Raw genomic sequence first — 13,507 nt, 5'->3', positions numbered from 1 at the left:
TAACAGATTTGTTTATCTGAATGTGTGATTCAAATATTGGATGGAAAGCTCTTGAATCTAGGGCAAGCCATTCAAAAGAGACATTTGAATCATCAATCCACTGAAGAGATTTCTTTAGAAGTCCTTTTAAGCTAGACCAATACTTTCACCAATGCCTCTCTGGCTTAGGGCACAATCTGAGGAATATTAAGACTTACAAATGTCCTATAATTCAGTTTAGCTAAAAATGTTTTGGTCAAAACATGCATAGGATTGCACCCTGAAAAACTGACATGGAGGACAAAATTCCACTAGTGATTAGGAACCATCAGATTAAGAGGTCCAATGCCCCTGCATGCCATTTGCTGGGGAACAACACCAGGGAGTGTTCTAAATGTGGGCTTTCTAGAAGCACCTGGCTGTTCACTGGAGGAACTGGAAACTAGTCTGTTTGGCCTTTTGGTCTGTAGCAGCAAGACTCCTTTATGTTCAGACAAACTGTATTGAAAAACATGTAAATAATCATTTGTAAGGTTTTACCTGTATTATATAGAAGGCATAGATCATACAGGCAGACCAGCCATAATTATACCCAAGGTTAAGGTTTCTGGGAAACAACACAAAATTTCTAACATTTTAAAATATACAGTATCAACAAAAACATTGAACTAGCTGGATGATCAGTGTCCAAACCCATGAACTGGGGAGGATCCCCACACATTCATTCACCACAGACTGACCCATATAAACAATAATCCCTTCACTGGGATTTAGTTTTATCGCAGGTACAGAAAATTTCACTCATAGCTTATTCACATGAATACTATTTTTAGCATAAAGCTGCTGAGTCATCCCAGTTTGGCTTGGCTATCTCCTGGAAATATCTTTCTGTTTCTAATTGTTTGGAGATAAAAATCCAAAGAATCACAGATAAACAGACATTCTCATTTGTTTCTTTTATTCTAGTGGAAAACCTTTCATTTACATTTGTGCTAAGTTCATAAATGATTGGCAAAGTGGCAACAAGGTGGGAAATGTGATTTTTTTTAACAAAAAAGTCTGAAATCGAGGTGAAGGATGAAGGTGCCTCACAGCAACCTGTGACTGCACAATGCTATTGGAATATGGGAACTGAAGCAGGTACAGTTAAGAGTACAGTGAAACAATTGATGACTGTCTTATGTCTGGAGAGTGCAAAGAGCATTGTTTGTTCAGAAAACTAAACCTGGCAGAATGAGAAACACGGCACAGTTATGTAGGGATCAGAGCCCCAGGTTATCTGAAAATATCAACAAGTAAATCAGTGTGAGCAAAGGATGTATCCATTTCTCACACATCCCCCCATCCCAACACATTTTGTGACACCTGTCACGACTATACCTACTATTTCAACAATGCATTTTTCCTTACCTGCAACATTTGCATGCATCCATAATGTGTCTTAAAGGGAATTGCCCAGAATGTTTGATCTTCACCCACATTCCATCTATGTGTCTCCAACAGTACATTATAACATGTTAAAAAAGCAGGTTTCTCTTTATTCATACATTTCTGTAACATTTTCCAGTCAATATCTGCAAGTACAGAGTCATATTTGCTTAGAATATCCATTTGTTTTATAAACAGCACCACACTGTATGGTTGCTACATTATGTGCTTGGCACATATCCCCAATGCAAACACACACATGTGCACACAGCACACATTCTTCCCATACAACTAGTTGAACACAAGTACTCACTGCATTCCATGTGCTACTAAAATGTCTTGATACAATGAGAGATTGCCCTCCCCTCTCCCTCCTTTCCAAACTTCAAAATATCTGGAAAGTCCTTGGAAAACATCAAGAATGCAAGACTTAGAGACTGAGGGGAAATGAGAGCAGGAAAAAACCAAGCTGTAAAAAGTTCTCAAGGGCAGAACTGTTACATGGCTAGAGAAAAAACAGATATACCAGTCTAGGCATGGGGATCCAGCCCATGATTGGACTGATCTTCCAAAACAGCATCTGTGATGGAAGGAGAGTAGAGGGTCCATAGGTTTTTAAGGACTAGGAGAGCTTAGCTCAGTCCAATTCCAAGTCGGAGTCGGATGATAACCTCTCTTCAGCTATCTGATGAACAGCATCTTCCAGAGAGGTTAGATTGCCATCTGGACCCATTCCCATGGGTTGGATGATCTGTTGTCTGCAATGGAAAGAAGGAAAAATGGCAGTGTTTTGTGGGTTCTCTAAAAGGAGCTCCTTAAATCACCATCAAGGGTAGCCCTATGGTCAAGGTTAGTGAATTCTCCACTTTGAATCCAGTACTAAGTACACACAAGCAGGAAAATATCACCCTCAAATTGGCTGATACTGCATGTGGTGGCACTAGTTCTGCTCACATCCAGAATATGCAAACTGACACTGCTGTGGATTGCCTTCTGTCCTTGGACAGGTGTTGCTCTACTAAACTGCTCAACGTATTTCAAGTATAACTTCAAGGCAAAACTATTGAACAACATAAAATGAATTCAACCTGATTGCAGATTGCTTAATCTCTTACACTCTACTCCAAAGTAAATGGAAAACTGTCTAGTCTGAGAGTGCCATTAAAGATTTTGAGAGGCTAGAAGGTCCACACGTGTCTAGAAATCAGACTTTCATGCTCAGAAACCCACACAGACCTTTCAAATAAGCAGATTTGCTATATTCTGATTAAACTGAATGTATATTCTGAGTCATATCACCTGACAAAAAGCACATTATGTTTGAAACAGGAGGAAATTTGGAAACCAACTCATTAATAAACCCATACTACACCAATTTATTCAGTCATTCATTTATTTAAAGTTTTTATATGCTGTCCCAATACTAAAAGTCTCTGGAAGGCTTACAAGAAAACAAAACAAACAAACAACAAAGCAACCACCATAACAACACACACGATTGCTTTTGCTTTCTCTTCCGTCTGCTGTGTGGTGCAGCCCTTATTTTGCGTGCACTGTTAGTTAAAGGAGCATCATTGCTAAGCTGCATATGCTAACCCTCAGTTCTTCCTGGCAAACACATTTTTAAAGAATAGGGATGTGTTCTTATGAAAAATATGGTTTGATCACAAAGCCAAAGTAATACTAGAATTAGCACTGGAAACTCAGGAAGCGAGTTCTGTAAAAAATTTTTCTTGCCAATCTAAATAGCAAATGTCTTTGGAAGTCTTTCTGATTAGGTCACCTCAATAGCAAGGGAAAGTGATGATGCAGGCTAGCATTGCTGTCTGTCTAATACACAGTGAAAACATGGGTCATCTGCATTGAACAGGCTCTCTGCTGCCCCTTTTTTCCTGCCCACCAAGATGCCTTTTCAACTTTTCAAATAGTTCCTGGACTCCTGCCTGCACTTCTCCTAAATGATGCATGAGCAACTACTATAGAATGGCATGCCTGCCTGCTGGGAAGCAGAACTTGTGGCATCAGTTGCCATCTGTCTGCAAGCCACAGCAGATGTCTGAAGATATCACTCACTACAGAGACTGTAGGATAAATGGTGAGGAGGCAGAAGCACTCAAATGCTTGTGGTGGATAAATATTGTGCAGATTTTTACAAAAGGGGTTCTATAGCTTTGGGTTCCCCGAGTTTTTTCCCTTACAATTTCTACCTTGCATTCTAATCTCATAGCAGTTGCTAACAACTTAAAGGATAATCCTGAGTTATTTACCCCAATTATCAAAATACAATTCCACTGACCTTGTTCTTTATATTTCCCCCTGCCCTGTTTATACAACATGTTCATTCACTACTACAAAGCAGCCATCACCTACAACTCTGAGCTTAGAGCTCCTTTCCCACTCTCACTGGATTCTAGGAATCTTCGTTGCTATTTTATATACTTCTAGTTCTTAATGTATGGCTGTGAAAGTTGGAACATAAGGAAGGCTGAGCACCAAAGAATTGAGACCTTTGAATTGTGGTGCTGGAGGAGACTCCTGTGAGTCTCTTGGACTGCAAGGCGATCAAACCAGTCAGTCCTAGAGGAGATCAACCCTGACTGCTCTTTAGAAGGCCAGATACTGAAGATGAAACTCAAATACTTTGGCCACCTAATGAGAAGGAAGGAGGACTGCCTGGAGAAGAGCTTAATGCTGGGAACAACTGATGGCAAAAGAAGAAGGGGATGGCAGAGGATGAGGTGGCTAGATGGAGTCACTGAAGCAGTCGGTGTGAGGTTAAGTGGACTCTGGGGGATGGTGGAGGACAGGAAGGCCTGGGGGAATGTTGTCCATGGGGTCGCGATGGATTGGACACGACTTCGCGACTAACAACGTTATATAAAAAAATGTTGATGGAATGGGCAGCAGAATAATGGCTACGAATGCACTTGTAATTCAAGTAGTTTAAGGATCAGGGAATATGCATTTGTGTTTAACCACCAGTCACCACCACCTTGTTCTTAACTAAGTCTGGCCATCAGGCATACCTATTTATCTTCTAACACCTTAGCTCGTACAAAACTTTTGAAATGTTAAAAAGAGATCTGGGAACTTGCAACCCATTTCAGCAGCCATGTTTTGATGACTATGACTTAAGCTCTGCTGACACTAAATTCTGGAAATCCAGTGGAGCTAGATAACTTGAAATAATTTATTGAGTAATCTACATTACAGCCACCTGGCCTTGAATAAACTTGCTGAAGTCACAACAGCAGGGCAGGACCTAACCCCTCAGACTCGTTGAAGAACCTAGTTCCATTGCATTTCCATTCAGTGACTGCAGAGGTAATGCCACATGGGTTGGTTGGTGTGTGAGCATCCGGTGATGTGCTGACAGATGATTGGGTTCACTGTGGCTTGCTGGCCCCCTCCTCAGTCCTACCATGGGCATTCCAGGGAATACCATGGAAGGAAGGAGTTATCCCCCACCCTACTAGGAGCTGTTTTGTACTCATCTCTTGGGCATTTAGGGGCAGCTGGCACTCATCCAGCAGTCCCATGATAGGGGATATGGGGTTTTGCCTCTTGCTAAAGAGCCTGCTAGCCCAATCCCTGTATCCATGAAGGGACTGGATATCCAGCACTGAACATCATAACAACCTAGCATGGTTACAGCAATCCCTCCAGCAACTCATGGGTTGTTGGGGTGCCTTGGCGCCTACACACAAGCCACTATGTGGAAATTGGTCTGGATTTGCATGACACAACAACCCATTGTGGGTTCACACAGCATGGCAACCCATCCATTAGTTGGAATTTCAGATTTTTTAAATAAATGACTTGTTTTATTTTGCTCTTCCAACAACCATCCTGTTTCAAGAAAATGTGATACCTGGAGAGTTTGTCAAACATGTTCACCAGTTTCATTGCTTCAACCTCTTTTTGCTCATCTGTCATCCCTTCCATTGGGTTAGGAAGTTTCTCTTCCACACGTCCAGTTATAGGGTTAATGCTATATAAATACATCAAAAGAAAACATACAGAGAAAAGGCAGAAACATGTTAATTTAAACACAGGATATACTAATAACAGGGGCTGAATTAACAGATCTGACTTGTATTCACCAAGGATGTAGTCGTCATCCTTCAACCAGTATACTCTCTGGACATCACAGAATCCAATTTCCCCAATAATAAGAAAAGGAAAATGCCACAGGAGATTTCACAGCAGAAATAGTGATCTCATCAATGTATGCATGAGGATTTTTGTTTTCCTATGTAGAGTGGTTTTTAATGCAGGTGGCAGAAGACTCTAATGACAGCAAGATGGAAGGCAAAGGCACTTTTGTGTCTCTCTCCCAAACATATGTCTAGAACAGCACTCGTGCCACATTTTCTTTTAACCCATTTTTGTCTATTTGCACTCACAAATATTACAATAAATGTACAGAAGAAATAGGGAGGAAGATGTGAGTTGAGAAGTGTGAAATGCATTTGTGAAATGTTTGCCGATAAAAAGTAATTAGCTAAGGAAATCTGCAGGATGCCTATGCAAGTGAATTGACAAAAAAATCAGTATATTTGCAGTGGCGGATGCGGGGAAGAGAATCTCCTGATAAGGAAGGAAGGATAGTAAACAGAAAACAGGAAAGAATTATCCAGACCACCTGTGAGGAAGTCAGTACCTCTTCAATAACATGCAAGCTTTATACTCTCAATCAGAGATGGAACAGTGTCAAAGAATGAAACACAGATCCAAAGGTGCCACTTTTCTGTGTGATTGTCTATAGAAGATTCAAAGAAAAATCGCTGGTCTGGACAGATGCCAAATTCCCCTTTCAGAAAGCAGGCTAGCAAGTAATGGCTGATGCCATTAGACACAGAAACAGGTAACCAGAGCATTAAACTTACAGAGATGAAGAAATACACCAAAGCAACAACAAACACCCTTAAGGAAAATGAGCCATGGGATAACCCAGGAAAGACAGAGGAAGCCCACATGTGGCATAGAAAGAAAAGTGCCATGTTAAAGTAGCAGGAAAGATAACCCCAAGTGAAGCAAGGCGTATGAATAAGTCCGTACTTGGGTTTTGCTTCTTTGTATTCCTCTGTGTCAGTGTCTTCATCCTCAGAGTATTCTCCTTCTGTCCGCCCTCCAGCCATGAGGCCTCGAGCTGCCAGAAGCCCAGCGGCATTTCCGTATCCAGTGTACTTCACAAACCGTGCCACTGTTGAAACAAATAAAGACCAAAGGGTTCGTATTCTCCTGCTGCTACAGCAACAGCTGAAGAAGACATCTGAATGAGCTGCTGCTGGCTTTTCAGAGCCACTTTTAAGGAAGCAGATCCTTGCAGACCACTCAGTCATACGTGATGGGGCAGAGAGGCACTTTCTTCTCTACCAACTTCCCTTCCCTACCCTGGAAGTAAACAGTCAGGTCTAATTTGCTAGGGGTGAAGGAGGGTGGAGGTGCAGAAATTCAGGTAGCTTCCACATTTCTGCTGATTGCTCTTAAGTACTGAGGGAAATGCAGAAAGAGGATGGAAAGAGGTCACTAGTACCAGCCTTGGGACACTCTCTTCGACACCAGGAGCAGGAACCTCTGTGGGGAGTGCAGCAAGCAATGGAAAAAGTGGGGATGCATACGTTTGTTTAGTTTTTTTTTTAAATAAGCTGTTCTTTGGTGAACACTCTCAGAATGATGTACATCAATTAAAGCATAAAAGCAGCATATACATAAAAGTCATAATTTTAAAAAATACAGTAATCTCATAACTCAAACTAAGTAATAATCAAAACAAAAACAACTGATCCACAGGGACCAATCATCATATAAAAACCAGTGTATAAAGGACCTACTGCTCCACAATTAAAATGACAGGCAAATAAAAAGGTTTTAACCTGGCGCTGAAAGGTGTGAAGGGTCAGTGCCAGGCGCACCTCCCTGCAGAGCTGATGCCATAATCAGGGAGCTACTGCTGAGAAGGCCCTTCTCCTCATGGCCACCTGCCTTCTTTTGGAGAAGGGCCTCTGTAGATGCCCTTAGGTTTGGGCAGGTGTACACGGCTACTTAGGCTGTCCATGAATTCCCTATCCAGATATTGCAGAGTGTCTTGTGTCTGAGCAGAAGACCAGGAAGAGAGTTCAGCTCAGACTCTGGAGGAAATCGAAAGTCAACAGAGTTTCATTCTCTGCCTCTTCAGGCCTTTCTTGTATTAAGTTTTCCTTCAGCGAGTGTGTGAAATGTCACGAAAAATGGTTGTACAGATAGATACAGGCTGATGCATGTATTAGGAGAGAGACAGACACTCATCCCACTCTGGGAATGCAAAACCTGACCAACAGCCCTCATGGTCATAAAGCTTCATAAAGACAAGTGGTAAGTTAGCTGTGACAGATCACAGAGAATATGTGAGCTCCACTGTGCCTGGGTCTGTATTTTCCTCTGTCTTTTTTTTTTCTACGAACACCAACAGTGAAGATCTCAGGTGCCTTATCTGCATTTGTTGCATTCCCCTCTGAATCAGGGAATATAACTTTGCCGATGACTCATGACTTCTCGATTTGCATCAGCTCTTACTAGCTGAGCCACTGTCAAAACATACCAGGCCTGCCCACCCGGACTCCAGGGATCCTACAGCAGTTCTAATGCTAGGCAAACAGACTATTCACCTGATGCCTTTTGCAGACAGACAACACGGATCATCATGAGGCAACCTGCACTACGCACACAAGAGAAAGGATGGGCACCCACCGCTCTCCTTGCAGAGCACAAAGAGGAACTCGGCTGCACAGTGCTTCACATCTGTGTCAATATGAGTCATGAGGCGCACGAGTTTATTTCTCAGCAAGTTCCCCACCTCTGGTCTATTTTTCACGTCCCGCAGTGGAGGGAGTACCTGTGAACCCATTGAAAGGGCAGAGATGTGTTAAAAGTTCTTATTAAGCTGGCTTTTCTAAGGCCCTGCAAATACTGTACAAATGCTTCAAAGGAACATAGCTGTGCAAACTGTCACTGTGACAATTGTCACTCCTCAACAGAGACACACACTGGAATGTACAACAGGAGAGTACAGAAATTCTGAAGATGTTTTTAAAAAAGCTTCACAAACAATGTGGACATGTGGAGAGGCTCATGTTGACCACTGATGTCACCAAAAATATCCAGTTGTCATACACAGCACCCGCACAACTATATTCCATATAGCAATCACAATGGAAATAAAAATTGCATTTAAGGAGGGGAGAGAATGGTGGTTTCCCCATTATAGCCCTCTGAATACTGAGAAAATGCAGCATCTTCATGATGTGAAACCGTCTGCAAACTAGGCAGCAAATGGGTCACAAATGCGCATGGAAAGCTGAGGATGTGGAAAGGCCCTTGGGTGAGTGACTAATAATGTCACAAATGCAAGCACAAAACACAAATGTGCTGCACTACAGCAGAAGCAGTAAACAGCAGTGGTGTGCAGACAGCAAAGCCATCACCATGAATCTTGCTCCATGCAGAAGCAGCAATGTTTGTTTCTTGAATGGTTGAGTGAATCAGCGCTCAGGCAGGATCCCGTGTTTCTGCAACAGGCTCTGTAGTTTTGGAGCAACTGCACGGGATAAAGAGCAGCTGAGAAAAGAGCCACAAGGAGTGTTATGCTTGAGTCCTACAAGAGCCGTAATGCTGACCAGGCTAGTGTTTTGCATCTCTCTGTACAGTGTAGGTAGATAGAGATGCCCAGGTTCCCTGCTACACCCACAGGCACAGGGAGTGAGACCCAGGAACCTTCAGGATAGGGTAGAAAATGGATTTTGCAGAGGTCAAGCAAAGCCACTGTTTTCCCAATTCACATTGTTGACTGCCATCCATTTTGGTTCAGTATTCATTACAAACCAATCCACTCCTCCAGACAAACTGCAAAATGCCAAGCAGCAGCACATTAAAGGCTGCAAGCCACTAAACTCATGCCCTTAAACTGGAAGCAATTGATATGTGAATAATACATGCAGGTTTAGGCAGAATTTTCCACAGCTGTTAATCAGCTGGCACCAGAGCTCACTAGCCACAGTGCCTTTTCCTTTCTGACCACATGCTTTGCTTCTTGAGCACCTCCCTCTCTGCATTAAATATTGTATGGAAACTCTATGTGTAAGAGGATCCAGAAAATACAGGGGATGGTAAATGCCTCCCGCAGGACACAATAAAAAACATTTTCCTATGTCCAAAGATACCATTTCACAACATCGCACCATCTCTGAGAGACAGTGTCACAGCATTTCTACATCTCTCTGGACTGATGAAAAAGGTGGCACTTGCTGGCTTAATGGAAGCTTTACTTTATGAATGCTACTTGACTAAAATACAGTACCTTAGCTTTAAGGAATTTCCTTGTCTGACGATGGGCCCGGGCACTCTCAGTCAGCAAGTTCAGCACAGGAGTTAAACTTTCCTTAAGTTTATGACCCTGCAGAAGAGTCCACAAGAAGTGGGGTCATAATCACACAAATGCAAATATTGTCTCTCATGAATGAAAATACCTGTGGGAGTAAAGTAACCAAGCATGCTAGTTCCAGTTCTCTGAAATGGGGCCAATAAAAGCTATAGGCTATGCCATATTATGTACAGTAAACTCCCTACGTATACAAGTATGTTTTTTTCCTTTTCTCAGGGTGAAATTCTATGTTAAAAGAACTTGGAGTTGCCACCAAAAATGGCATTTTTCCGTGAAATGTTCCCCATCTTTTACCCTGTAAGATCCGGTATAGAATATGTCATGACCTGCCATCAATATGTTTATTACTGACTTGCACTCACACTTACTACAGGCAGAAGCAAGGGAGTATTCAGGAATAGCTATTCAAAATCTTAAAAGATGATGCAGTAAATGTGCTACGCTCAATATGCCAGCAAATTTGGAAAACTCAACAGTGGCCACAGGATTGGAAAAGATCAGTTTACATTTCGATCCCAAAGAAGGGCAATGCCAAAGAATGTTCAAACTACTGCACCATTGCACTCATTTCACACACTAGCAAAGTTATGCTCAAAATCCTACAAGCTAGGCTCCAGCAGTATGTGGACCGAGAACTACCAGAAGTACAGGCAGGATTTCGAAGAGGGAGAGAACTAGAGATCAAATTGCCAACATATGCTGGACCATGGAGAAAGCTAGGGAGTTCCAGAAAAATATCTACTTCTGTTTCATTGACTATGCTAAAGCCTTTGATTGTGTGAATCACAACAAGCTGTGGCAAGTTCTTAAAGAGATGGGAGTACCAGACCATCTTCTTTGTCTCTTGAGAAACCTATATGCGGGTCAAGAAGCAACAGTGAGAACTGGACACGGAACCACTGATTGGTTCAAAATTGAGAAAGGAGTTCGGCAAGGCTGCATACTGTCGCCCTGTCTATTTAACTTATATGTGGAGCACATAATGAGAAAGGCGGGGCTAGATGAATCACCAGTTGGAATTAAGATTGCTGGGAAAAATATCAACAATCTCAGATATGCAGATGATACCACTCTCATGGCAGAAAGTGAAGAGGAACTAAAGAGCCTCTTGATGCAGGTGATGGAAGAGAGTGCGAAAGTTGGCTTGACACTCAACATTAAGAAAACTAAGATCATGGCATCCGGTCCTTTCACTTCCAGGCAAATAGATGGGGAAGAAATGGAGGTAGTGACAGATTTTATTTTCCTGGGCTCCAAGATCACCACAGATGGGGACTGCAGCCAAGAAATTAAAAGACACTTGCTCCTGGGGAGGAAAGCTATGACAAATCTAGACAGCATACTAAAAAGCAGAGACATCACCCTTCCAACAAAAGTGCGTATAGTCAAGGCTATGGTTTTCCCAGTTGCAATGTATGGCTGTGAAAGCTCGACCATAAGGAAGGCTGAGCGCCGAAGGACTGAGGCCTTTGAATTGTAGTGCTGGAGGAGACTCCTGCAAGTCCCTTGGACTGCAAGGTGATCAAACCGGTCAGTCCTAGAGGAGATCAACCCTGACTGCTCTTTAGAATGCCAGATACTGAAGATGAAACTCAAATACTTTGGCCACCTAATGAGAAGGAAGGACTCCCTGGAGAAGACTCTGATGGCAAAAGAAGAAGGGGACGGCAGAGAATGAGGTGGCTGGATGGAGTCACTGAAGCAGTTGGTGTGAGCTTAGGTAGACTCCAGGGGATGGTGGAGAACAGGAAGGCCTGGAGGAATGTTGTCCATGGGGTTGCGATGGGTCGGACACAACTTCGCGAGTAACAGCAACAACAAATTCAGGATGACAATGTCGGGACACAAGGGGGACAATATGAGCACGCACCCAGGCCTGCTGGCACAGTCCCACAGATCTTATAAAGGGTAGTGCCACTGTTAATACAAAAAGCCAGACTCTTTCTTCCAAATGACCTATCAGCTGATTGTGGCTGAGAGTGATCTGCATTTCCACTGTATGCACCTCAGTGGTAATGAGCAAAGTGGGGATTCTGCATCTTGCCTGTGACATGATGTATGAGGCCTGGGACCATTTGAGTTGAGCTGCATGAGCCTCTATTTTTCTGTAGAGAATGTTGCCACCCACCCATCGGACAGTAGTCTAATTGCCATTCTTTCTGGCAGCTCCCCTTCTGAGACTCTATAGAATCCTGCAGCCGTTCTGTTTCATTCCAAAAGGCAGGCAAATGGGGAGAAACATACTGGCTATATGGAACACAGGACAAAGTGGCTGTGGTGAAACAATGGAATCCAAATCATTTTTAGCTATACAGTCTAGAAGTCAGAGAAATAATCAGCACCAATACTTCTTGATTTAGCAGCTCAGTTCTCATCTCAAAAGCGAAGAAGCATTTTACATTTCCATTAGTCCTTTAGTCAAATTCAAGCCAATCAAATAAAGCAAGCAAACACCCAACCAAAGAAACAATTAATTTTCTATAAAGTAAATCACTGATTGAATCATGGAAGTCCTCCATTCACCAGTGAATCATCTTTCACCCTACTCATGCTTCACATAACATCTTTTGGCTTGTGCTGTTGCAGCTTCTTGTTATCATGCCAATTGTTATTGCAGCAGTTTTTAAAGAGAGTTGTAAGTTACTGAGATGTTGATGCTTAACACAGAAGGCTAGAGCCAGAACATCCAGGTGCGGGACTGATGAGCAAACCTGTCTTACACAGAGCATGGGAAGTACAGGAAGTGCAAGTGGCTGTGCAGCACTGAGAAACTGGGACAACAGTCTGCTTCACCCACCCTGTCAAGACGCCGGTCAAGGAAATCCAGCAGAACGTTGACAGCATCCATGTTGACTCCCATGTATTCAAGGGAGCCCGGCTGCACCTTGGGGGCCAGCAAGACATCCAGACATTTGAGAGGCAGATTGCCCAGCAGGTTGACTGTGTGGCTGTACATACAACACAAGGCACACCATGGAAGAGGAGTTAGCAGGTGGCAACACGGAAGGGCAGCTTTGTTTTTTAAAACCCAACAAAGTTCTGATAATTTCCAGCAACATGAGAACAGGATGATGAAATGTCCTTTCCTGGCACTGTGATAGGGACTTAAACACTACTTAGAACAGTTAATAACAGTCTACTCTTCCCCCATTTACTCATACCTCTCTCTCCCTTCCCTTCTTTTGTTGTTCTCCTGTGCTGTTTTTAGATTGTAAACCCTTTAGGGTATGGAACTGCCAAACCTTTTGCTTGTAAACTGCCATGTACATAGGTAATTATCATAATCGTTGTCTAAAGTACTTAGGCACTGTCAGGTGTATCCTGACACCCTGATTCCTGAATGCTCCACACAACCTGCACAGCTCATATGATACTGGTGCCTCCAGTATTAAGGAAATGTCAGCAATTACACTCTCTCACCCAAAGAAGAATTGTATTATGAGTCAAGTCTTGCAGCAAGACAATCACCTGTGAAATTCTTCTGTCCGATCATCACCATCTGCCGAAATCATCAGGCAGTGCCGAAGGAGGGCACCCAGGCGTCGGTACAGAGCAGCATCTTCCTGGCTCCCAAGCAAAACAAAAAGCCTGATTAGGAGAGGGAAGGCAGATCGCTCTTTGGCATAGCCTCTGGGTAGCAACAAGCCTCTTTTAACAATGCATCCTCAGAAGTGAATG

At 42.9% G+C, this 13,507-nt stretch overlaps 1 protein-coding gene across 6 annotated transcripts in view; it reads right to left on the bottom strand.

Moving 5' to 3' along the window:
- Window positions 1–920: 920 nt before the first annotated feature.
- RIC8A (RIC8 guanine nucleotide exchange factor A) overlaps window positions 921–13,507 on the bottom strand; it is a 32,722-nt gene continuing 20,135 nt past the window's right edge. For all 6 annotated transcript variants that reach the window (XM_044426024.1, XM_044426022.1, XM_044426021.1 and 3 more), the window contains 7 exons: window positions 13,298–13,392; window positions 12,627–12,777; window positions 9,746–9,841; window positions 8,140–8,284; window positions 6,469–6,613; window positions 5,279–5,398; window positions 921–2,165 (listed from right to left, as the gene is read on the bottom strand). In XM_044426024.1, the coding sequence (XP_044281959.1) occupies window positions 2,045–2,165; window positions 5,279–5,398; window positions 6,469–6,613; window positions 8,140–8,284; window positions 9,746–9,841; window positions 12,627–12,777; window positions 13,298–13,392 (873 nt within the window). In that variant the 3' untranslated portion in view covers window positions 921–2,044. The remainder of the gene's footprint in view (window positions 2,166–5,278; window positions 5,399–6,468; window positions 6,614–8,139; window positions 8,285–9,745; window positions 9,842–12,626; window positions 12,778–13,297; window positions 13,393–13,507) is intronic.

The sequence above is a fragment of the Varanus komodoensis genome, unplaced genomic scaffold (assembly GCF_004798865.1).
Source record: "Varanus komodoensis strain SLA01 unplaced genomic scaffold, ASM479886v1 scaffold16, whole genome shotgun sequence".
Taxonomy (NCBI): domain Eukaryota; kingdom Metazoa; phylum Chordata; class Lepidosauria; order Squamata; family Varanidae; genus Varanus; species Varanus komodoensis.
This window is presented reverse-complemented; position numbering and strand designations above follow the sequence as displayed.